General features: G+C 42.3%; 1 protein-coding gene across 2 annotated transcripts in view; it reads right to left on the bottom strand.

Moving 5' to 3' along the window:
* The window catches only part of Mgam (maltase-glucoamylase), a 143,966-nt gene that overhangs the window by 63,424 nt on the left and 53,927 nt on the right, over positions 1–26,615 (bottom strand). Inside the window, exons 34-53 of one of the 2 annotated variants that reach the window (XM_038318489.1) lie at positions 25,054–25,188; positions 24,511–24,598; positions 23,418–23,556; positions 22,523–22,656; positions 22,358–22,392; positions 22,151–22,267; positions 21,604–21,752; positions 20,917–21,001; positions 19,977–20,033; positions 17,202–17,326; positions 11,913–12,001; positions 10,314–10,363; positions 9,737–9,904; positions 6,810–6,959; positions 6,296–6,496; positions 4,009–4,163; positions 2,492–2,660; positions 2,152–2,248; positions 1,702–1,814; positions 422–547 (exon numbers count right to left, since the gene is read on the bottom strand). In XM_038318489.1, the coding sequence (XP_038174417.1) occupies positions 422–547; positions 1,702–1,814; positions 2,152–2,248; positions 2,492–2,660; positions 4,009–4,163; positions 6,296–6,496; positions 6,810–6,959; positions 9,737–9,904; positions 10,314–10,363; positions 11,913–12,001; positions 17,202–17,326; positions 19,977–20,033; positions 20,917–21,001; positions 21,604–21,752; positions 22,151–22,267; positions 22,358–22,392; positions 22,523–22,656; positions 23,418–23,556; positions 24,511–24,598; positions 25,054–25,188 (2,382 nt within the window). The remainder of the gene's footprint in view (positions 1–421; positions 548–1,701; positions 1,815–2,151; positions 2,249–2,491; positions 2,661–4,008; positions 4,164–6,295; positions 6,497–6,809; positions 6,960–9,736; positions 9,905–10,313; positions 10,364–11,912; positions 12,002–17,201; positions 17,327–19,976; positions 20,034–20,916; positions 21,002–21,603; positions 21,753–22,150; positions 22,268–22,357; positions 22,393–22,522; positions 22,657–23,417; positions 23,557–24,510; positions 24,599–25,053; positions 25,189–26,615) is intronic. The other variant, XM_038318490.1, reaches the window with a different exon arrangement.

The following is a 26,615-nucleotide window of genomic DNA, read 5'->3' as shown; positions in this document are numbered from 1 at the left end:
TTTCACTGCAAGCTCAATACAGGATTCCAGCATGGAGCCAGTAAGAGTTTGGGGCTCAGAGAATCGTCCTATGCCAGGCCCAGTAATGCAGTCCTCCTATGGGATTACTTCACTGAGTTTGGGTGAAGTTTCCTTAATTGAGAGAAACCAGTATTGGAATGGTGATTTATTATCATGTCAGTAAGGGCAGTATAGTTAAATATCTTGAAGTCAGTCAAGAAGCAGAGGAAAGCCTGGGACAGGAGACAGCATGCATGAACCAGTCTTAGCTGCTCCTTGTTAGTCTGAGTCACCGCTGTGATGCGGGCAGTGGTCTCCCCTGCATCACTATGGGAGGCATAAGCGCAGTATGGCCATGACACGAGATAGACGCTATGTCATACTTAAATCAGACAAACAAATCCTCAGCAGATGTACATACATAGGGGATCTGCTTGGCCACCATCTCCTCATAGAGGTTGGCGATCTCAGTATCATTCTCGTATCCATAGCGACACAGCTGGAATCCCAGGGACCAGTAAGGTACCATCACAGGCCGACCGATCAACTAGAAAACAGACAGAGAGTATTGGACTGTTAGAAGAGAAGCTGGATGGAAGCTGGATATGAAGTCAGAATATTTTAACCAAATTAGACACCAAATTCAAATCCAGACAGTAAGTGTTTAGGTGTGTGGAGCTCTGGGGACACATTACAAAAAGCCTACAGCTTTCCAGAGCACACTTTTCAGGAATTCTGGAAACCTGATTTTATTCAGATTCCTAGACACATAATTTAGAATCTAAACACACACAAGGAAGAGGGAAATAGTTAATGTGGGATACAGTCTCTAGTTCTTGCTGATTGTGAATGTGGGCAGTTATATAACATTTCTGTGCTTGTTTTATACCTGCAAATCAGAGCTAGTAGTGGGAGCTATCTCATGTGGATTTGACTGAGTAACTTAGTCTGTGTGATGCCCTCTCACATGTATTAAGTAATAGATGCAGTAGACATTTCATACATGTTTGTTGATGTTGTCACCAACAATGTTACTATTCCCTGTGACTCTGACTCCCACCACAACCACCAGCATTCTCATTATCTTTATCACCACACTGAAACCACTGCGACAATGTCATGATGTAATATCTGTCATCATGGTAACCCCCACTGTCATCATAATCACAATCACCATTACCACTAGCACTACTACCATAACATCATCATATCAACCACCCCCATCACTGTCAGGATCTTACTCTCTCAGCTCCCAATGTCAACTCCAATACTATCACTGTCATCATCAATTCATGCCCTATCTTCCTCTCTACCATTATCACCATAACGGTCACCATCCTCAAAACCACTTTTTCCAATAGTGCTACCACTACACTCAATACCCTCCCTCCCCACAACGTCAAGATCACTACAACTGTAGCTCTCCACCACACTAGACCCAGCACTAGTTACCACAAATGCTCTGATCCACTGCAATAAGTAAAAAAAAGATAATTTAATAGTTATAGGAATATATCTACTCTCCCATATTCCATATGATAATTTGTCCTCAGAGAGACGATCAAATTTAGGAGCCAGATGACAGTTACATTATATGGCTATCCTACATAGAAGGAATGGAACACGTTTTGAGTGTATGTACACACACAGATACAAACAGAAACACAAACACACATACTTCATAAATGCATTCCTTCCTACCTCTGTGTATTGCTGAGTGACAAGCTCTGGAGTTGGGCCCAAGAACACAAAGAAGTCCAGGATGCCCCCTGTGGTTCTGTATGTTAGGGCAGGCAGGGGCTGGAATGTCACATCTGAAAATACAAGGAAATGTCATCATGCTGAAATCCTTCATGTTGAAAATACTAACCCTGGAATCCTGCCCTTCTCTCTCTTCAGCTGTAACACACTGAAAGCAGATATTCTGGACTATGTGCAGAAAGAATTGAAGAAGTTAAATGAAAGATCTCACTAGATATATTACAAATAAATTTGGGTAAATTATATATAATTTATATAATGTATATATTATATATACAAAGGGTCAATGAAGGGAAAACCTGTCCACAAAGATGATTTTTTTCACTAAGTACATTCTAAAGCAATTGAAGAATAGTTGGCATACAATAAGGGAAAAAAGGTTCATCCTACCCATGGCATTGCTGTTCAGCAAGAGAACTCCATAGGCATTGCCTTCTTCCTCTAGCCCCATGTAGTAAGGGTGGACACCATAGGAATTCATCTTGTACTGAGAGACACAGGGAAAAAAGGTTAGAGGACTGTGTCTTGGGAAAGAAACTCAACAGAAACTTTATTGCTAAATTGTGTCAAGCTTCCTCTGTTAAGAACAGGAGTAGAAAGTGGCATTTAAAAATGTGCCCATCTGCCTAGCAGTAGAAGGTTGCAATCACATGGAGTCTATAAAAGAGAAGCACAAGACCTATGGCCTGGGCAGAAAGGACAGAACCCAGACCCAACACCCTGTCCTTACCCCTGGGGGCTGATCCCTGGAAAACATGCCCCACGTGTGCCAGTTCAAGTCTATCTTGAAAGTTGGGTGCTCAGTTTCCCCAAAGCCATAGATGTATGTGGAGGGCAGGCGGGTGGAGATGCGGATGAACATGTCATTGAAGGTGAAGCCAAGGAGCCCAGAGTCCCAGCTGCAGAAGGAGAAAAACAGTTGCAAAAGAAAATCAGCTTCTAGTGGTTTACAGCAGCTGCCTTTGTGAGGACAACAGGCCCTCCATTGCACAAACCATCCCTACTGGAGTCTCTCTCAACAAAACAAGTAAGTTAGTGCTAAATAAACAGTCACCATGGCTAAGGCCCAGGTCACCATCAATTCCCCTGTTCTGTATCTTTGCTTCCCTTTCCTGCTGTCCACAGCCACAGATCCAGTGACTTTTTTCTCCTTACCATTCCAAACTCACTGTGCCTTCTGCTCCTGACCCCTGATGCCCACTTCCTCCACGTACCCAGGGTTGTGATATGAGCGCCTCACACCAGCTCACACCCCTGCCCACATGCACACTCATCTGTCCTGAGAGCATCTGAGGACCCTGCAGGGCTCTTCCTGTTCTAAATCCCATCTCCCACGCCTGCTTTGTCTACACATCAGGGGAATCTCTATTGTAAATGATGAATTCCCTCCAGTTCATGACTTATTTCATTCTATCACAGATGTTCCTTTTCCCAGAACTCTCTGTGGAATTTCTCCTAATCTAGGTTCCCTTTCAAACATCACCTCTTCCCTAGAGTTACAAACTCAGGTAATGGTGTCTAAATTAGGAAATTATCTGATTTCCCTATTTTTTGAGCATACAGTTATCAGTATATCAAATTTCTCTTCAGTGTATAATTTAACTTTGTTTATTGGAAGAAATAGCACATCTGTCTCTGACGACAGTATTATAGGTGATCCTGATATCCAGAAGAAACTCAGTAGATACTTATCCAATAATTCCTAAGAACCACTAACTGCCTTAGTAATGACTCTCAGAAAAGTAAATATTTCCTCTAAGAAGAGAAAACACTTCCTCATATGGTGATTAGAGGAGCTAACTCCCATAGTCCCAGGTATTTCAATATTTGGAAGCTCTTTGGGCACTATTTAGGGACACTTGGGAGCTATGGCCTTGGTGGCAGAAGCATGTCACTAGGGACAGCCTTTGGAACTCAAAGGCTCACACCATTCCAAGTTTACTTTCTGTTTCCTGTTTGCAGCTCAAGATGTGAAATTTCAGCTGTTCCTGCTGCCCTGCCTGCTGCCTGCATGCACTTCACCATCATAGGCTCAAACCTTCCGAAGTCGTAAACTCAAATAAACTCTTCTGTAAATTGCCTTGTCATGTTTTTTTTCTTCTTAAATCACAGTCATAGAAGGTAATGAATATATCACGGATCTCAACAAGGGTAATATGACATTTTGAGCCAGGATGTCTTCAAGGACAATGGTCCTGAGGAATGTTTCAGAGAGCAGGAATCTGAGTCAGACTAGGACCCACTCACATTACAGTGCCTGTACTCTTCCTGCGAATTTCAATCCCAAATGGGTTCTCCTTGATGGTGACATCATAGAGACGGCCTTCATTGGTGCTTTCTGGAACAGCAGGAATGTTCAGAGGCACTGGAACTTCATACCGACTGTGACTGGGATCGTAGATCTAGGCCAGAGGAAATAATATTTTTAAAGACAAAAATATGGCAAATACAGTATGATGTTCTCCTCGCAAGCTGAGAGTAATCATAATTAACAATTAATAATATAATTGCATAACTAAAAACAGAATTCAAAATAACTTGTAAACATGTTTATTTCCCACTGCTCAAAATAATAGAGGATTGAAATACCAGATATCCTAACTATACTGAATTGATTAATCTATAATATGTAAATCCATCAAAACACGACATCAGTAATGTGAATATTCACAATTAGCAGTCATTTCAAAAGAACTCTGCAGTCAAGAATTGTCCTCTAGTTATGAATGTCTCAGCACACTATTTTAGCACGGCTGACAGAGTCTAGAGCCTGTTTGTTTGGTCTCCTTTTCCCTCACAATGCAGGACTTAACCAAGACAGCAGAGAACAAGGTTTTGGTAAATAGCTTGATCTGGGTCGGGTCTCAGTATTATGTGTTCTAGAACATTCCTTCATCCATTTCAATACCACAGTTAACAAGAATAATTATTCTGAAATTGGTGTGGTATGTACAAACATACGTTCTAAGTGTGGATGTATGTGTATAGGGAGACAGGAAAACTTTGAAATTGGAAAAACCACTAAGTTTCTCTGATTTAAAATATCCCTTGTGAAAATGAAATGAAGCTGAATAAATTAAGGATCCACATACATACTACTGTTGATAAAACAGTAATCACAGTAGAGACAGGAGCTGAGAATCCAAGGTTAAGGTCACGAAAGCTCAGGGATTCATGGGAACTAGGAAAGAAGAATCCAGCACTCCGGAGGGATGCGAGCTAACATGAACTCTGCAGGAGGGCTTTGCCATTGCAGGGAAGGAACAGCAAGATGGTTTCATAGAAGAAATACAGGCTGAGGGAAGGGGGAGGAGATTGAAATCTTTAATTAAAAAAAAGCCAAAAAAATAAAAAAATCATAAAAAAAAAGAAATACAGGCTGAATCTTAAAAGTTAAGCACAAAAAAAAAAAAAAAAAAAAAAAAACCGAACAAACATAGAGCAAGTGATTCTGGTAAAGAAACAACACAGACAAAGACCCAGGGTGTAAAGTGGCCCCGAAAGACGTGTGTGGGGGAGAGAACCAGCGCACAGCTTCATGGTTAGTGCGTGTGAGCTGAGGCTGCACACCCGACCAACTGCACTTTGGTGAGGACACAGAAAACAACATCACAGCAGAAGCCTGAGAACTCAAGTCCAGACTGAGCTCAGACTCTAAGAGTGGCCTAGGCAAAGCCAGTCTGCCCCATCACCGCCTTGTGCTCCTCCAGCAGCTGGAGTGCTCACTGGAGAGCAGCCTCTCTGTGGGATCCCAATACCACCAGGGTGGAGGACAAACCCTTGTTTTGGGGCAGCTCCCAGTTTAATCAGGAAACAAAAAAGAAGATAGCTAGCTCATCCCTAGCCCCTTTGTTTAATTAAACCATGGAAGGAAAGAAATCACTTCCATGAGAATTTCAAAAATGTCTCCGATTATTTTGTCCAAAATCATACCCCTCCTCTTGTATCGTCAATCCCAAATCTGTTCCATTTCCTATCTCCCATTATCATCACCAACCATACACACACATTTGCAAGCTATGGACATGGTAGTCATTCCTCAGACCTATTCCCCATGTAGTTTATATGAATGACCAAGACGGTCTCAAGGTCTCAAACACATCCTCTGCTGCCCATCTCCCACCTGACCCCTACGCCAAACTCATCCATCCGTAACTGCTCAACCTTCCTAGGAGCCTCCTTTGATTCTATGTTTTGTCCTCCCAAACGGTTTCTTTATACACACTGACCTTCACATATTCAAAGTTAGGAGAGGTTCCACTACCCTGCCTGTCATCTAGTTACTCTCTTTATTAGAATGTTGCTCCACACTATTTTACTAAATAAATAAATAAATAAATAAATAAAGCTCTTTCTTTCCTTCTTTCTTTCCTTCCTTTCTTCTTTCTTTCTTTCTTTCTTTCTTTCTTTCTTTCTTTCTTTCTTTCTTTCCATCTGTCTTTCTTTCTTTTTTGGAATGTTGTAACACACAGTTGCAAAGGGCAATGGACCTGGAAAGGCCCCGCCCACACCTGACTGCACACACTGCGCTTACCTTAAACTGCAGCATGTCATTCTTGTGGTAGATCACTCGCACTTTTAGTGAATTCACGGGGGTAGAGGGAAAGGCGTTGTTAGAAAGAGAAGCCTTCAGGGAGATGTCGGCTGTGGCCTCATTTGAGCCAGACTGAACATTGCTGACTGAGTACAACTGATTGACAAAGTAGCAATAAGGGACCCCAGAAGAGCTGGATTCCTGCAACGAAAGGAATTGGCAGAGATCTGGGATTACCAAATAGATGAGAAAAGTCAATTTATATGGAGGAAGCCACCACTTCATTCACTCATGCCTATAACAATTAAATTAAGCACGACTCTAAATTCCTCAAGTACAAACAACACAGTAAACACCCCCTCTTACCTGCTCCACTCTTCAATCTAAATTAGTCTCTTCTAAAGTCTTTTTTCTGTAAATTTTAATAAATCTGAGGGCACAGGGCTGAACCAAAGACATTGTAGGTTGCATTCCAAGAGTTTCCTGTTTCCACGAACATCCTCAGCACACTCACCTCCCAGACACAGCCACGGGCAATGCAGTTGGCCTCAGAAGCACCCTGCTCATCTGGATAGCAGTCTATCTTCTCCTGGTCCTCCATGAAGTCCCACTCCACTGTATATGCTTCTCCCAGCACCAGACGGATATCTGTGATGGTGGCAACCTGAGGGAAAGCAACTTCATCCTCAGGACAAAGGTCTTTCAGATCTGAACCTTTTATGTTAATCTAGGATAAATCTCATTTTGAGTCTATCCATAGGCCCTGCTTTTAACAATTAAAGAATACATTACAGTTTTCAATTATACAACTGTATGTATAGAATAAGAGATTGTGGCAAAAGAAAAACACCAGTATTCTACCAAAACCTTACATCTAACATAGTAGAAAGACATAGACCAAGAAAAATCATATGATCACACTTTTTTAAATCCCTTCCCTGAACCATTTGACTCCTGTTAATTTTGTCAGAAAGGCTTTTTCCCTCTCTTCCCAAATTAAGCAATTTTTCTCTTTCATCACCTCCCCATATCATGACCCCTTTGGTGTGGAATGCTTAGAAAATGGGGCAATATGAGTCACGTGCCTTGGGATATAGCACTTTTCATGGAAACTTACACAAGTTTTCTGAATTATTTTGATCTAAGACTTATCAACTAAGTGTGAGACTGGGGAATAGGGCATATCATTATATAAATATTCATTTACAAAACACAGTCTCATCATGTCCCAAGGCCAGAAACCCACATGTGAAGCTACATATATTGCATTTGCTTTCAACTGCAGCATTCCATTCTAATTTTTCCTGTTCTTCTTTTATTTAAAGTTTCTTACACAGCACCTGCATGACTAATGCATTCACGTATCTGTCACTTTCTAGATGTCACCATCCTTTTCTCAGTGTCCTTCCAGTGGACACTGCCCAGTCTTTCCTGTCCCGCCACTCCCCGCCCTCCACTACAGACTCCAAGAAGGCCTTGATTCAAGGATCATTGTCAGGACCTTAGAGAATTGAATATGACTTCCTTAATAGGGTGCCAGAGACCCTCTCAAATAAGACAAGTTTTCTCGTACCCCAAGAACCCTATTTCTAAATATGAACGAGACCTTAGTAAGATACTGAATTAAAGACTGATAATGTTTGACTTCTGAACCATTTGACTGGCCTGTCAGGAATAGTTCAGCTTGGAGAGCATCACCAAGATGACTTCTGTCTAGGAAAACAAGGCCCTTTCTGAACACATTGGCAGCTGTCTTATTAGTTTGAAATGTGCTTTTTTGTTAAGATTCAAATATCATATTCTTCCAATTATTATATGAAATTATGATGACTGTAGCATATTCATGGCCAGAAAAGTAAATTTGAGTTCAATGTTGGACCAGGGTTTCTTTCTTTTTAGAAGGGCCTACCCCATCAGCTTTATGCTTTCTTCTTTTTCTACTTTTCTTTCTTTGCTTATTTTGTTTCCCTTTTTTATCTCTCCTAGAATTAGGACACTGTGACTGGATCCACTGTGACTGGATCCAAGCAGGCACTTCCATTCGTTAGACAAGACAGACCTTAGATCTGAAAGTTCAACTTCAAAATCAATTCCAAAAAGTTTTTAACTTTGAAGTTTTAATTACAAAAAATACTACAATCTGTTTTCGATCTCAGACTTCTTGTAAAGCTGATGCATCCAACAATATTTTATTTGCATGGGTGTTCTGCCTACATGTATATCTGTGCATTATGTGTGTGGCCACAGAAGGCAGAAGTGGCATTGGTTCCCCTAATACTGCAGTTACAGATGTTTTGTAAGCCAATGTGTGTGTGCTGGGTTTCAAACCTGCAACCTCTAGAATAGCATTCAGTGCTATCACTGACTTGAGAGATTGAATCATCTCTCAATCTCCATGAAACTCTGTCTTTCAAGGTCCTGCTCTATCCCTGCCTTCTCTGAAGTTGATCTCAAATACTGCATTAAGCCTTGAGTATCAAATAAGACCAATGCAAAATATCTTGCCAATGTGGATTTACATTTCTTCATTATTTCATATATTTTCATGTATGTGAATTGTGTCTCTGACCACTCTGATTCAAAGAATAAAGAGTTCTTTGGTGACGTGTTAACTATCTTATTTTCTATCAAGAACAAAGATTATTTTCACGAATGTATCTTCCAGCTGTCTTACACTTTGCCCCAGACACAACCAAGCACATTACTATTTATTTATAACTTCATAACACGTTTATTCTGAATACACTGTGATGGCAAAACTATCATCAATACACCATTTAGTAGAAGTCTCAGTGGACTCATTTCCCTAATTCAAAATATCCTAAAACTGTGCTGATTGAGCAGCTCCAGTTCCGTGAGGCTCCTCAGCCTAAGTCCTGACACCTGACTGGAAAAGGTTCCTCACAGTGCAGAGGAAGAGGAATTGAATACAGATCTTACAGAAAGGCTGGATCTCATCACATCTGCCAGAATCCCACTTTCTAGTCACCATCTAAGTTAGTTAGCAACACCATCATCTTCATAAACTATTTCCTGCAAATGTATGTTAGAGAACATATACTCTTCTCAACAGAGCTTAACAATGGAAAGAAACATTAAACATTAAACAAAAGTGCTTTAAACATTTTATTCATAAGCTCTCTATCTCTACTTTCACCTTGGAGCACAAGCCCTCAACTTTCAGATCCCATCCCTCAGACCTTGTCCCCACATCCAGTTAGAGAAAACCAATCATTGAGAGTGAAGAAATAAGCATGGAAAAACTGGAGCCATGGTGCCTCACGCTGTCTCTACATTTCTACCTTCTTCCTCCATACTCCGACATCACTGTCAGGCCTCAGATGGCTCTGGTTCTTCAACAACCCATGCAATCTTAGCAGGAAGTGATAGTAAGTCACCATGGAGGTTCGTGAAAGTCACCCTCCCCGGACGAATTCCTACCTTCAGGTTTGGATTGTAAGCGATTTGTGGAGACATTTGACTGAGGACACCGTCCTGTTTCACCCTGACATTGTAAATTGCCTCTGTCCCAAAGATTTTAATTTCCTGGAATGCTAAGTTATTGGGATCCTTGTAGTTTGCACTTGAAACTGTCACATTCAATTGGTTCTGAAACACATCAAGTATAAAGATGAACAAATTATAAAAACACTTGGTTTCCCCAGCTCCCCCAGTCCCCATCCTAGAATACACCCTCAACCTTCCCCAAAGGCCTCTGTTCCAATATTAAGCTAATGGGCACACAAATTTATTTTTATAATGTCAATGGAGAGAGAAAAGAAAACAGACAGTTATCTCAGAGAATTATCTTTTACAACACTAGCTCATTTTCTTTTTACTGTTGACACTTTGATAAATACAGCTGATGCAATTATTACATATGAAGCTATAAATAGCAGTGTATTCACCCACATAAATGCTGATATTTAAATAAATACAGTTAGATACACATAGTAGAACATATACAGTCATCTTCAGACAAAAATCACACACAATGTTCATAAAAATATGCACTCACTTGGGCGACAGAAAATTCACTGAAGAGGTAAGTGTTTGTGGTCACAGTATCTAAAAGAAGAAAGAGATGTCAGCCTGGCCTGTGCCCATAGAAGATGAGCTTCACCTCCTCTCCTAAAAACTGACTGCTCTTTCTTCACATGACTGAAGAACACGGCACTAGACCTGTCAATCACTTCTTCAGATACTTCGGCTGCTTCCAGATGCTCACTAGTACAGACAAAGCCAAAATGGATAGAAGAGGCCCAGCATCTCTGTGACACACTGTTTTCATATCCTTTGGATGGTGTCATTCTTAAAATTACAATACCATGTTCAATATCCAAGAAGCTGTCCCATATATTTCCTCCTAAGAGGTTGCTCTTAAGTCTAGTGTCCATTTTTCACAACAGCTAAGATGGGGAAAACAACAAGCATATCTATTAGCAGATGAATGAATAAAAGAATTACAGTGCATGTTTACAATGGAGCTTTCTGTAGTATTAAAGAAGGAAGTCCTGTGTTATGAAAACAGAGATGAATCTGGCTCATACTCCACTAGGAGAAGTTTGTGGGATAGCAAAAGAAAATCAACGTAGGGTCACTTAATCAACAGGGGCTAAATAGCTACACTCGTATAAACAGAGGAAGAAACAGGATAATTCATGGTCAGGAGGGTGGGTAAATGCGGAAAATCTGCTCAAGTCCTATGGACCATGATAGGAACAAGTTCTAGAGAGCCAATGCTACCATTAGTGGTGATGGACATCAGTTAATGCTATGGTAACCATTTCACAATGCCTATATGTGTGCATAGGCTGCATGGCCACATACTTGTCCTCTCCTTGATGCTCTAAACATGAAAGCATCCTTTGCAGTCCTCCATAGGCAATCATCTCATGGCAATCTATTTCCACAGTTAGAGTCATGAGAATTCTTAGTGCAGTAGAGACGGAAGGTGGGAGGAAGGGGGGGAGGGAGGGAGGCAGGGAGGGAGGCAGGGAGAGAGGGAGGGAGGGAGGGAGGGAGGGAGGGAGGGAGGGAGGGAGGGAGGGAGGGAGGGAGGGAGGGAGGGAGAGAAGGGAGAGAAATGAAGAAGAGATTTCCTAAAGCACATAATGTACATGATCAGGACTGTGTGTGCTCACTGCCTCCCGGCCATGGCTATGACTCCCACATTATCAACAGTCCCTCACAGTGCAGATGAAGAGGAATTGAATACAAATCTTACAGAAAGGCTGGATCTCATCACATCTGCCAGAATCCCACAAGGACTCATGAGGAAGATATTTACAATGAAAATGAATCACAGAAACAGTCTTCAAAATGTGTCATTCAGGTGTCCTTTAACAATGAAGTTAGAGACTGTTCGACATGACTAACAAAGGAGAATATTCAGAAAGAGAGACAGACAGAGAAAAAGAGAGAGACGCTCTCCTCCTCATTCTTTGGTCCATCTAGCATGGTCTCTGACAAGTACAACCAGAAGTCCATGTTTTCTCTGGGAGGATGCTCTAGGATGCCTGGTGATATTGCACTCACAGCTGAATGGCCAGCAGGGGCGAAGGGACAGAGTCAGACACTCTGTCCTGCCATGGCCACGCCCTCTCACAGCACTCACCCTTGGACTGCCCATCATCCCAGAACAGCTCTCCTCTTGCTTCTTTGTTTTCATCCAGGGCAATGAGAAGGCCAAGAGGGTTCTTCCGGCTGTGGGGGACAAGATTTACACAAGGCACAAAGCCTTAGAACTCAGAGGATTTTAGAAGATATTGCCATCAATTTTCCCATGGGCAAAGGGAAGATGGGTAAAGGACTAGTCATGGGTGACTTTTTCCCTTCAGAGACAGGGGCAAGAATGCTAAAAGACACTTTGGCGGGTATCACTGTCACACGGAAGAAATATCCCAAACCTCAGCTGCATATGTCCAAGCAGGAAGGCAGGGTTTAAACATCAGTGGCAGTGGATGCTGGGGCTGTGCTGATACACAGAATGTAGACTACGATATAGGGTGGAGCCTTGGTGCTGTGGCCAAGGTCACTACAGAGACCACACAATAAGGACTATATCAGCTGCTGCCAGTAGATATGTTTTGTTATTCTTTTGGTCCCCACCCCTTTCCATGCCCACTCCCACTACCTCTGACTTCTCATAGCCATCTTGGTTCCTTCTCTTCTCACTGTCCCCTCTGGCGTGTGCACACGTGTCTCTCTCTGTCTCTCTCTGTCTCTGTCTCTGTTCTCTCTCTCCCCCTCCCTCTCTCTCTCTGCCCTCTTTCTCCCTTTCCCCTCCATAATACCCCTAAATAAATATTGAACATAAACATATTCTGTCTGTCCATGTCTCTGACTCCTGTCCCTCTGCCCCTGCTGGCTAGCACTTCCCGCTGCTAGCTGTTTTGGACCCGCCAGGCACCCACTGTGAGCTGGCTGCCCACTTGGGTGGCTCTCCTGGGAAACTGCAAGTCTCTGCCTTGGGACTGGCTGTTCCCAGAGCTCGTTGCCTACCTACAGCTGCTCGGGACTCGCCAGCATTTCCCGCCGCGGGCATTTTTAAGAATAAAATGTTTTCTCTGCCAAGGAAATTTTTACTAGGAAACACATAAAATAAGGGTTATCTATAGAATGGTAACTCTATATTGGGTGGCTTTGTTTGGGGTCATTGGTTTGTTTGTTTTTGAGATAAGCAGCTCAGACTAGCTTAACTGGCACCCTGGTCCAGGCTGGTTACTAACTCATGATCCCTCCTGCTTCTGCCACTCAAGTGCTAATTCTATTATATTCCATTATGCCTGCTGATTAATTTTACTCAATTTAATGTCTATTATTTTCTTTTGGAATAACAAAACCAAACAAAACATCTGACAGAAGCTTCATGCTTGTTTCTCATGTACCCCTCACTGACCTCAGGTTTCCTATTGTATTTGTTCCAGGTCAAACTTCTACTACTTGATCAAACTCCACTATCAACAAAATCAGCTGATTTCCTTTATAGTTCAGAGACTGAGCTATCATTGCTAAAATGCCAATAAGTATAAATATAAATCCACACAATCCTAAATCTCAGTAATGTGAGACACATTCAACACATTTCACAGGCACCAATGTAGGGAGTGAAAAGTTACACAAATAAGAGATCAGAGAGTGCAGAGAGACACTAACACAAGTGTGATGACAATTCAGAGGACGTGCACACTAAAGAGAGTGCAGAGACACTAACACAAGTGTGATAACAATTCAGAGGACGTGCACACTAAAGAGAGTGCAGAGACACTAACACAAGTGTGGTGACAATTCAGAGGACATGAACACTAAAGAGAGTGCAGAGACACTAGCACAAGTGTGATGACAATTCAGAGGACGTGCACACTAAAGAGAGTGCAGAGACACTAGCACAAGTGTGATAACAATTCAGAGGACGTGCACACTAAAGAGAGTGCAGAGAGACACTAACACAAGTGTGATAACAATTCAGAGGACGTGCACACTAAAGAGAGTGCAGAGAGACACTAACACAAGTGTGATGACAATTCAGAGGACGTGCACACTAAAGAGAGTGCAGAGAGACACTAACACAAGTGTGATGACAATTCAGAGGACATGCACACTAAAGAGAGTGCAGAGACACTAGCACAAGTGTGATAACAATTCAGAGGGCGTGCACACTAAAGAGAGTGCAGAGACACTAGCACAAGTGTGATAACAATTCAGAGGGCATGCACACTAAAGAGAGTGCAGAGACACTAGCACAAGTGTGATAACAATTCAGAGGACGTGCACACTAAAGAGAGTGCAGAGAGACACTAACACAAGTGTGATGACAATTCAGAGGGCGTGCACACTAAAGAGAGTGCAGAGACACTAACACAAGTGTGATGACAATTCAGAGGGCGTGCACACTAAAGAGAGTGCAGAGACACTAGCACAAGTGTGATAACAATTCAGAGGACGTGCACACTAAAGAGAGTGCAGAGAGACACTAACACAAGTGTGATGACAATTCAGAGGGCGTGCACACTAAAGAGAGTGCAGAGACACTAACACAAGTGTGATGACAATTCAGAGGGCGTGCACACTAAAGAGAGTGCAGAGACACTAACACAAGTGTGATGACAATTCAGAGGGCGTGCACACTAAAGAGAGTGCAGAGACACTAGCACAAGTGTGATGACAATTCAGAGGGCGTGCACACTAAAGAGAGTGCAGAGACACTAGCACAAGTGTGATAACAATTCAGAGGACGTGCACACTAAAGAGAGTGCAGAGAGACACTAGCACAAGTGTGATGACAATTCAGAGGACGTGCACACTAAAGAGAGTGCAGAGACACTAACACAAGTGTGATGACAATTCAGAGGGCGTGCACACTAAAGAGAGTGCAGAGACACTAGCACAAGTGTGATAACAATTCAGAGGGCGTGCACACTAAAGAGAGTGCAGAGAGACACTAACACAAGTGTGATGACAATTCAGAGGACGTGCACACTAAAGAGAGTGCAGAGAGACACTAACACAAGTGTGATGACAATTCAGAGGACGTGCACACTAAAGAGAGTGCAGAGACACTAACACAAGTGTGATGACAATTCAGAGGGCGTGCACACTAAAGAGAGTGCAGAGAGACACTAACACAAGTGTGATAACAATTCAGAGGACATGCACACTAAAGAGAGTGCAGAGACACTAACACAAGTGTGATGACAATTCAGAGGACGTGCACACTAAAGAGAGTGCAGAGAGACACTAACACAAGTGTGATAACAATTCAGAGGACGTGCACACTAAAGAGAGTGCAGAGACACTAACACAAGTGTGATAACAATTCAGAGGGTGTGCACACTAAAGAGAGTGCAGAGACACTAGCACAAGTGTGATAACAATTCAGAGGACGGGCACACTAAAGAGAGTGCAGAGAGACACTAGCACAAGTGTGATAACAATTCAGAGGACGTGCACACTAAAGTATGGAATTTATACTACTCTGTAAAAGATTGGTAGGCTTGCAAGGGAGAAATCAATACTCACAATAGACAGAAACAACACAGGAATACACACAGTGAGCTAAATCACAAAGATGCCCAGAAAGTCAGACATGAGAGACACCATGTTAAGCATTATAAGCTGGACATGTAATGTCATGTTTTCATTTCATATTTCCTATTATCAATAAAAACCACAAATAAACAAGCAAAAAGTTTGACGGATTGAAGAGGCATGATGAGAGCCTGAGATGGGTACTAACGTAGAAATACTGAAGGGTGGCAAAAAAAGGGGGCGGGGGACAACCAGTTGATGAACATGATCAATGCATTACATATGGATGGAAAGAAGTGCGTCACTGATTAATTTGTACAATTAATGTAGACTACCAATAATATGTAATAATAATTTAGTAGGAAATTGAGGGTGAAATGAACTATGGGATGGGGCAGTAAATACTTGATAGTTTGCCTCACAGACTGACCCAGCATGAAGAGCAGTGGGAGAAGATGCCTGAATGCAGTTGCTGAGTTGGTTATATTTGCAGACTGTCATGTCTGGGACATAACTGATCTGTATGGCTATCAAGACACTGCATAATGTAAAAATGTATGGATAGAGGGGTTTGCTGCATGAGTGTGTCACACTGCAGCCACCATGATGAATGTTACCCTCCTCCCCCTTTTTTGTCATTTTTCATTTTCTTACTTTTTTCCTTGTATCTATTAAATTTTATTTTGTTTTATTCTTTGGTGGGGAGGGAGATGGGTAGGATTGGAGGCGTAAGGTGAGAGACAGAAAGAATAAATAAAAGGAAAGTTAAAAAAACAAAAAGCCTGCATAAAGTACAGGTACTCAACTTGAAAACACACTGGGAAAGTACAAGGACTTTGAAGGATTTTTGGACTTCAAGAACACGGAAAAATAAAATTTTCATTTTTGCAAAAGCAATTGATATGGGTGTACAGAAAAGAGAATGGCACTAGAAAGGGAATGAAGAAAGCAAACTGGCATTGAACTACACACCTTTCTTTAAAGTCGGCAATTGGAATAATTAAAGCAGTAAGGGATGTTCAAAGAAAAAGATAGGTGTCCACTCTTCTAATAAACCTGTCTGTGGTAAATAAATATGCTAATAATTTCAGGAAAACATTGGCACCAATGTGGAACTCTTTAGTAGAAGTACCATTTTGGAATGAAAGGTAACAAAGAGAAACTAGTGCTCTGGAAACATGAGTTTATGCTCTTGAATCCCATTTTGAATCACTACAAAGAATTGCCTCAGTAGGGTGGGGGTAAAACTGGTAAACTAGGATATTAGAAGGACCTATCAGGGATGCTAATCTAGAGATGGGAACAAGTGGGGTAAGAGCAGCAAACATGGGATAGACAGTCAGACCTGGACAAGAGAGGAACAAATGGACTGGCCTGGATCTTTCTCAAGACATGAGACTTTCAGAACTAAAATTGCAACAGCCCTGGGAAAAGCAGGAGAGTGAGTGCACAGCAGAAGGCTGACTGCACAGCAGGAGGCATACTGAAACTGGAAGGGTTTACAGAAGAGCAGGGAAGAAGATTTCTCCATGTCCATCAGGGTGTTGGTCTTGTCTACAGCTTCACAAGGAAAGTACAAGGAAAATCAAAAGGCAGACTGTGATCACACATGCATGCATGCACACTAACACACAAAGCCAAAAGAAGCCAGCATCCTTCCTCCCTGCATCCCACTGCTGCTTTGGCACACTCTGGTCACAGATATGAATAAAATGTCCTGTTGTGAAAAGGAGCAAAGCACATTCACATAGAGCAGAACAATAGATGCTTGGGAAACTGCATTTGACCTTGAGAGTCACGCTTGAGGTAAAATGGCTTTCTTCACAAAAGGATGAGATCACAGTATGCAAAGCAGAGCCCAAGACCCATCACTCACCTTAACTGTGTGTTCTGGGCATGTTGTTGCCATGGCAAGATGTAACCTCCACGGATGTGAAGATTGATGTGCTCAAGAGGGGCAGGCAAGGTCTTCCACTCTCCTGTTGAATTAATATCTGCGCCCTGTGGCAGGAGAAGAGATGGTGAGAGAAGGAACACACACCTGCCTGAACACCCAGCAGCTCCTGAACAATCTGCTCGGTCACCATCATTCAACCTAGGTCATTATCACTCTTTGGTCCCCTCTGCTCTGTTAAGGTTTGATGGATTTAAAGCTTTAAGAGCTTATTAGAATCCCCGACATTATGGGGAGTAGAAATATGGAGGAGAGTTACCGCACATACTAAATGAGGTCTTCCTGGGGATTCCAACCATCCTCACTGTACACGCTGTTTCTAACTTGAGACGTGGGGTGACATTGAGCAATGTTGTGACTGTTTCTTATCTCCTGAAACATTTCTGCCAAGGGCAATATTAGACCTCCCTTTCCCCCAAGAAACCACAGGTTCTCATTTCTTCACAAGCGCACTCATAGACCTACTAGGTAACTAAGTCTTTGGACTGCTGTTTCCTAGAAAACGTTTGTCCAATTAAATAGTACTGTTTTCATATTCTTATCAGAATATAGCCAACTATATATTTCGACACTATTGCCAAGTCTCTTTTGTGTAAGGTGCAGTCTAACCTGCTGCACAGCCACAAACCTTCCTATACTGCCTCAACCTCAGCAGGGCTTCTATCTCCTTGACTTTGCTCCATTGATATTTTGTGACAGGTAATTCCTTCTAGTGATGAGGCTGCCCTATGCCTTTCGATATAAAGTAGCAGTGTTGATGACTGTTGGCTACAAGCTACTAGCAGCTCCGTTACTCATCCCACGATGACCATGAGACATTGCAGTTGTCCTCTGGCAGCTATTTGAATGCTGTTGCTTTAAGGGGTAAGGAGTATTCATGTGGGCTGTGTATGTCTGGCTGCCATCCAATAAAACATGAAGTAGGAAGTTTAAATAGGTGGCACAAGTGTTTAGCTATCCCTGACCTCCACCCAAAAAAAGAAAGCAAAGAAAAGAAAAAACACTTTAGATTGTGAATAATACTAAGGCAGAATTTTCTCAGAAATTTCAACCATTTAAAGTTGCTTTAATTTGACATTAATTTAAAACTACCTTCTATTTCAAAGCCATATGTAAAGTAGCTGGTCCAGGAAATTCTTGTTAGCTTTCATATTTTGCTTTTAAAATGTGACACACATAGTCATTTACTTCTGTGCCAGTGTTTAAGATGAACAGACCCTGGTACTGATCACCTGTTCACCTCAGTGTGTTTAGTGTTCCTACACCTAGTGCTCAACAAAAAGGCATTTTACGTGGTAAGATCAGCACTAGAACAGGCTAGACAGATACCTACGGTGCAAATTTTAAGATGGTCTATGCTCTCAAGACCATGTAAAGCCAGGGCCAGCATTACAACACAGGACATTTTTAAATTGTGTGTCCTGTGCTTCTCCCTACATAACCCTAGTCCTGGCCCTATATCAGAAACCCCCGACACACCCAGAAGGGAAGGGATAAGGCAGTCAGCATGAAATTCAGGCAACACGAGGACCACTTCTGCTGACTGTGGTCTACTAAGAAGGCAGTAGAGCATCCACCCTAAAGGCAGCATGAGCCAATAACAAAGCATGTGGAGGAGGGTCCAGATGCCCCCAAGATGAAGAGGAGGAAATCCACTCGCTCTTCTTCACACAGCTGTCACCCAGTCTTACTCCAATCCCCTGGGGTTGTCACCCAAGGGACTGACACATGCTCTGACTTTTGTCTGCCACTTCCTTCTCCTTTTGTTAGAGGGCAGCACACCTCTAAAACCCTGTCCTTTCAGCTGGACTCTTAGCTTGCACTAGTCCAGAAATATACCACAAAAAGTTTCTTGTTGACTTCTCTCTTCAGTAAATGCATGTGAACACCTCGGGCTTCCAAGGGATGCACCGTATGTCTCTGTGTGTTTTATATGTTTATATAAGTCGCATAACTGTTAATCTTGGGTGTTGATATAGAGGAATTCCCCTTAAGTTTACAAAATACAGAGGCTGACTATTACATTTTATCTATCTTTCTTTCTATCGCTCTGTCTGTCTGCCGGCCTATTTATTTAGAGAGCGGGGTGTGTTCATGCACGCACGTGTTAGTGAGTGGTTGTATGTGTGTGTGTGTGTGTATGTGTGTGTGTGCATGTGTGTGTGGTTGTGTGTGTGGTTGTGTGTGTGTGTGTGTGTGTGTGTGTGTAGATCAGAGTGCCACTCGTTTCTTCCCTCCTCCACCACATGGGATCTTGAAATCTACCTCCAGACACCAGACTTATGTTCTAGCCATCCATATTTGGGGCCATTTCTCCAGCCCCAGAGAGGGAGCTTAATAAAATGGAGAGAGAAACGACCTCCATGATTAAGAACTTAAACAAAGAAAAATGAAGTCAACAGCATGATTTCCAGAGTTCACTGGTGTCTACCCCACTGTAATGATATTAAGGCAAAGCTCTAGACTCACTAACAAAGACACCCAGCAAGCCTGGCACCAGTGAGATATTTTATGTGCCACTGTAGAGCGCTGTCCTGAAGGGTAGGTCTAAAGTTAAGAAATGAGGGCACAAAGTGTGAAACAACCATTCAAACATGAAAGATGTTTTCCTGAAGAGAAATGAGTTCAATATCTATCATCTCCAGACACTCTGTATGCTACCACTTTCTGATTGTACGAATATGAAGGAAAACTCACCGTGGGATAGTCATACCAGTGGGCTTTGGGGAAATATGCAGTGACATCTCTGGCATTCTGAAATAAGATACAGAGGAAGTGTGAGCGTAGACACACTATCTAGGACACAGTGACCAGTATACACTGGTGAGGAGTTAAAATAATAATAAGCTCAGAGAACTGACAAAATTACTTCTTCTCTCCTATGTCATCAGTGATGAAGATCCTCCCTTTCCAGCCACAGAAATGAGCCTACCAGAACTAAGTGCTTTCACAAAGCCCCTCAGGCTACTAGACTCGGGAAAAACAAACACCATTCTCTTATAGAAGTGTTCATCCCCTCCCTAAAGAAATGAACAGGCAATGGTGACTACAGAGCAGAAGACAATTGTGCAGCCTCAAAAAGATGCAAGGAGTGTTAATTATCTCTTCATTTTTATCAAAAGGCATAGTATACACAGACCAAATAAATTAATCATTTTTTTTTCTAGTTTCAAGACCGTGTAGAAAAGGAAGGGGAAACTAGTTCATTTCAAAAGATGACACAAAGGGAGGGGGGACTGTGAAATTACACGATAGCCTCAAAAATATAAGGAAAAGTTAAAGGATGAAAGAGATTTTAAAAGGATGACATAGATTGCTACACACAGTTCTCCAGTTTGTAGCTAAGAATCAAAGAAAAATAAAATCTTTACACTTCCTGCATTTGACCCTACATACCTTACTTGGAGAAATAATTACATCCTTAAACACATGACAAGCTTATTGCTTGAAACATGAGGCTGACATTAAAGGTGTAAACGCAGAACGCCTAAGGCATGAAACGTTGGCTCAGAAGGACCAGAGGACACAAGCGTAGAGCAGGAAACAGTGTCTCACGCTCCCTTCACACCAGACTCTGCATGACCCCAGGCACGCAGCCCTACATGGAATCCTTACTCCCTCCTGTCCCCATACTCACAGCCTCCAGCACAGGGCTGACCAGGAAGGCTGGACCCAGCAGGAACTGTCTGTCTATAGTCCACGTCTCCTGGTCTGCCAGAAACCTGGAAAAGGAAATGAAGGTGCCAATCTGACCCCAACGGGGCCTCGGACAAGGCCTCAAGGAAGTCCTCAAGTTTGGTTCCATGTCAGAAATCCAGCTATACCCCATACCTTCCTTATATTTCTATGATGATAAGGATCACATAGACACCATTTCCTTCATGCTGTATTCTAAAAACTTCAGAAATACATTATCTGACACACAAAGCATCTTCTATTTCTTCACCGTGTCCAGTGTACTGAAATAATACACTAGTCCTTACAATCATTCCTTGGATTGTCCTCTAAAGTTACATGAAGAGGTGCTGGTCAGAGTCCAAATAATAAAATCCCCACACCGAGTTGGGAAGTCTTCGTAGGGAAAAATAGGAAGAAACTGTGGTATGATAGGAGCTTTCAATTTGCAAGTTCACTAGATACCTTATACACAACGTAAGTGTTGTATATAACACTGCACTAAAAGGAGAAATAAAGATACTCTCTCTGGAGAGCTCATGCAAAAGGGACCTGTCACTTCAATGTTCAAAAGTTGCTTGGAACCGTTTTTACCCTACATGATGAATAACTTGTTTATTATTCAACAGGATTCCACCTCAATACTCACTCGTGGAGAAGAGGCCGAACAACTGTGCTACCCTCCATGTGGGCCTTGTACATCAAGGTGTAGAGATATGGCAACAGGGTGTATCTGGTCTCTAGCACACTTCTGGAAATATCCTCAAAGGTTGAATTCCAGGCAACAGGGTCTTGTCTCTAAAGCAGCAGAAGAAAAGTGTTCAAAGTCCACCAGAGACAATAAGAAAAAGAAGAAGGTCATTAAAGGCCTATTTGAACGGCATATACATATTGAATATACCATAAACACTAGAAAATGAATAGCATGACTAAGACTCCTATAATATTCTTAATCAACAATAAAATAATATCAACAAAATTCTACAGGAAAAAAATCATAAGGCATTCTTCATCAGATATAATAAAAAATACTCTCTAAGGAAAAAGTCTTGAAAAGAATATTAAAACTATGGTATATGGGAAGTGGACTGATAGTCTCGCAGTATTCTCCAGGGAACACAGGCAGCAGCATTGCTCTCAGCAACTAAGGGAGCATTTCCAGTGACGTAATAGAGGCGGGGAAGCTGACATCCCACCTTGGTATCAATGGTGTTATGGTTCCTGGAGAAGGGGTAAAAGGCTCCCAGCTGCATCCAGCGAATGCACATCTCATACTCAGCATCTTGAAAGAACCCACAGATGTCTGCTCCGGTCTGAAACAACAAGGAGCAAAGTCAGCTCTTGGTGCTTTCTGAGGGATGCTGCCACCTTCCTAGGGAGGAGGAGCATGCAAGAGCACTTACATAGGAGATTCCAAAGAGACTGAACTCCATCATGCCTGCAAGGAGAGATGCAGCAGGGTCAGGACAGGTATCATTCTCTGCCTCCTCTTCCCCCTTCACCAAGGATCCTACTCACTCCCGAGTCCACCCACAGCCAGCAGAGGGCCCTGGGCACAACCCACACACCAATGATGGATTTCTTCAGCTGGTCCCAGGCAGCTGTGTTGTCTCCCAGCCAGTGTCCTGCCCATCGTCCAGAAGTGGGGAATGTGGAGCGGGTGATGACGATCCCTCTCTGTCCTGTCACCTCCTGCACAGCTCTGGTTGGGGAAACAAGAATGTATAGTAAAGAAGGGCAGGGAAAGGAAGGAAACGGAGCTTCTTTTTCACACCCTTTTGTGGTGGCAAATGTGTGCCACATTATTGGAGAGAATCTGGAAGTCTGATTTGTTAGGATTCTGCTGATGGGTATCACCATTTCCATGACTTTTCAGCATTAACAAAATCATCACGTGATGAACCCACAGGTGGTCACCAAAAGGGGAACCTGCAATAAAGGTTTACTCAATACTTGGTTTTCTGTATTTGAGAAGGAAAAATAGAAATCCCTTTCTAAAGTTTCCTAGGAGATAATTACTATTATACAATGGGCACCGGATATGGTTTCATTCAAGACAAGAAACGTTGACTATCTGACGAAAGTGACAGCGATAATTAAGAAACAAACAACAATAGAATGCAGACATCTAAATGATTATCCAATTCTGAAATAACGGAGGGAGTTTCAGTCCTCCACTTTCTATCTATCTCTTCTAACTAATTCTGGCACTTGCTCTCCCCAGATGAGTGGGCCTCACGGGCGCTATTTCCCACTGATGTGAAGGTACCTTGTTTAGATCTTGCTTCCATATAATCACAGTGTGTGGACACATGCTCATAGAATGTTTGCTTAATAAATACAAATCTCTACAAAGTTATAGTTATAGATTACTTTTCAGCCCTTAGTACAGAAAATGGAAGACAAACCATCACTGACTGTCCCTACAGTGCCATCAACTGGAGAATGCAGAGGATCACTCACTCGTAGGTGGGCCTGGTCTGGGACCACCCGTACAAGCTGTGCACATCATAGTGCCGCACCCGGGAGCCATCTGGAAGGATCTGCTCGCTCTCCATGCACAGGGTCTTGCTGCTCAGGCCCCTGTCCCTGGCTTCCAAATCTGGGGGGAAATAATGAAATATCAGTGAAGATTAGTCTTGATTTTTAATTCCTGATTTTTCCTTAGAAGACACTAAGACTAAAGACCTCTGCCTGGGTTCTACTCTCCTTCCCTTGAGCATTTAAGAACAAGAGACTCTCTCACTCTCTCAGTAGCAACATGATGAAGGCATTTTCAGTAACAAATTCACTAAAGAAAATGGAGGTCGGGGAAAAATACAGGTTGTCAAGTGGTCACTCTAGGGCAGGTTTTAATATAAGCTTTACTTTTATTTATTTATTTATTAGTGTGTGTGTGAGTGAGTGAGTGTGTGTGTGTGTGTGTGTGTGTGTGTGTGTGTGTGTAAGAAAGAAGGGATGTCTGCAGCAACCACAATAAGAGAAGAAGGCATCCAATACTCTCGAGTTGGAGTTCCCAGTGATTTTGAGCTTCCTGTCTTCAGTTCTCTGTTGGGATAGTAATCATTCTTAACTGCTGATCCGCCCCTCCAGTCCCATAAGCATTTAATTCAGAAGTTATTTCACATCCTTCTCATATTCCTGTGAACGGATAGTGTTGCATGCCTGTTATACTTTAGGACACATACATTTTATAACATCTCTGGAAGGTCACACATCTCGGAAAGGGCATAGTAAATGGAACTAAGCTATAAACTTTCATGATTCTAAAGTCCACCTGCTCCATGAAAAGGGGAATCCACTTCACAGTACATGTTGGTGGAAAAAGAAATTCTGTAAGTTATCACACCACAGAAACATTATCATGGTTGAGTGATTTCTGGAAAAATTCAAGAAATGTTCCCAGTTGGATAATATGATGTGCCTTTGACTTAGACCCTATTTAACCAAAATAATTATGAGGATGTGTCTTTGATGGTCAGGGTAACTACAGGATGCTGAGCTCATCTTTCTTCCATCCACTGCACATCAAGTGTGGAGATCCCACGGTCCTTACGTGGCATGTAGGGAGGATGGTTCAGAGTAGCATTGCTGCAGCCAGAAGGAACTGCCCCATTCACAAAGCTGGAAGGTTCATTCATATCCTACAAATAGCGAGAATATGGATTGTTTTTAAAGACACGTAAGTTCCATCAATTAGGAACAAGGAAGTGGTCAACAATCAATATCTAGCATCTCTATCGATGCTGCACAGAGGGGAATCAACGAACACTGAGAAAGCATAAGCTAGAAATAACAAATAACTGGAACATGACTGGCCATATTATTTCATTTTTTCCATTAAGACAAGCAATGCTTTAAGGAACTCCCAGTAATTGGTGGAGGTTTTACAGCAGGAACTTCAGACAGGTTCCCACGCACTATGCTGAGGACAATTCTAAGTTTGATTGGATGATCGGCACTTTGCTAGGTCTGAAATCTTTTTCTGAAAATGATTATCACCTTGCCCAATGTTATGGATCCACATGCTAAAAGCAGCACATATATCCACAAACACTCCCATACTCAGGCATACACAGACAAATCTATACACACTTACAATCCACAGGCCATCAAACTTCAAGCTCTTTGCTGAATCCCTTGGGTTGGAGTAGAGTTCTTGAATCTCTTTCTTCCACCACTCAGCAGTTGAATTACGGAAAAAGTCTGGGAAGGCCGCATACGCTCGGTATAACTGTCAAATTAAAATGTAATCAATGTATTATAAATGAATATATCATACAGGAAGCAGGCATGTACTAAGAAATGTATGAATTCTTATATCTCCACAGTTGTGGAGTGATGGTTTGAACAGATCCTACGTAATGGAGGAGAGTTATCTGTCTATGTTACTTTCATTGGTTAATTAATAAAGAAAACTGCCTTGGCCCTTTAAGAGAACAGAAAATTAGGTAGGCGGAGTAGACAGAACAGAATTGTGGGACAAAGAAAGCCGAGTCGGGCAGACACTTCAGGCAGTCGCCATAGTGAGTCTCCATGCTTCTCCTCTCCGAGATGGACGCAGGTTAAGATCTCTCCTGGTAAGCCACACCTCGTGGTGCTACACAGATTACTAAATATGGGTTAAAGAAAGATGTGAGAATTAGCCAATAAGAGGCTGAATCTAATGGGCCAGGCAGTGTTTAAAAGAACATAGTTTCCGTGTAATTATTTCGGGTGTAAAGCTAGCCGGCGGCCGGGTGGCAGGACGCAGCCCCGCCGCTCCCTTCTACACCTACGTAATAAAACATACTTAACTTTGTAGAAAAAGATTTAAGAGCAAAGATCAAAAAAACGTAAATAATACACCTTCCCAGAATTTGGAAACCAGCTACATTGTACGGAATGGACAGCTCTGGTGGATCATGGGATTTGTATGGTTAAAACTTAAATTGAAAACTCTGTGCTTGTGTCCAGAATGATGATATATTCTTGAATCTAACAGGGTTTCTAGATTTCAGCTGTATCTTACAAACCATATATAGGCCAGCTTCATCATCACTTCACCCATCCCACATTTCTGGTACACTATGACTATCTTACACTTCCCGACAGCACACACTGATACAATTCCAGTCCCTCAATTATGACCATTGTTAAGGAAGAGTTAAAGGTCCAGCAAACACTGAAGACCAAGAGCAGCTACCTCCCAACACTGTACACACTGCTCGCTCACAGGTGTATCAGGAAACTCATAGAGAAATAAACAGGCTGACTCAGTGCTTTGCATAAACATCTTAGGAAGAGGAGTGTCTGATGCTTCTTCTGCCAATTGTGCCTAAGCATTTATTCATACAAGACACAAAAGCAAATGAAGATGAGAAGAAAATAGGGCAGAAACCTAGGCTACTTGGTCCCATTAGATGGAAAAGCCTGTTCACAGAAGAAAGCAAAGTAATAACAAGAGAACTGAAAGGAAAAGGAAAGTCGAGAGGCCCAGTGCAGGAGGGAAGGGTGGTGCCGGAGCAACATGTGGACATGGAGCAGCCTGTGTGTGAACACAAACATACATGCTGGAAAGGATCCCATAACTGAGGACAAAGGCTGGAAACTGTCAGGGCTAGCATCCAGTTCTGAGTTCACAGCCCTTAGCAACTGACAGATTTGCATTTGAAATTGCCA

Source organism: Arvicola amphibius, chromosome 2 (assembly GCF_903992535.2).
Source record: "Arvicola amphibius chromosome 2, mArvAmp1.2, whole genome shotgun sequence".
Taxonomy (NCBI): domain Eukaryota; kingdom Metazoa; phylum Chordata; class Mammalia; order Rodentia; family Cricetidae; genus Arvicola; species Arvicola amphibius.
Note: the sequence above shows the minus strand (reverse complement) of the source record. Positions and strands in the feature narration are given on the sequence as shown.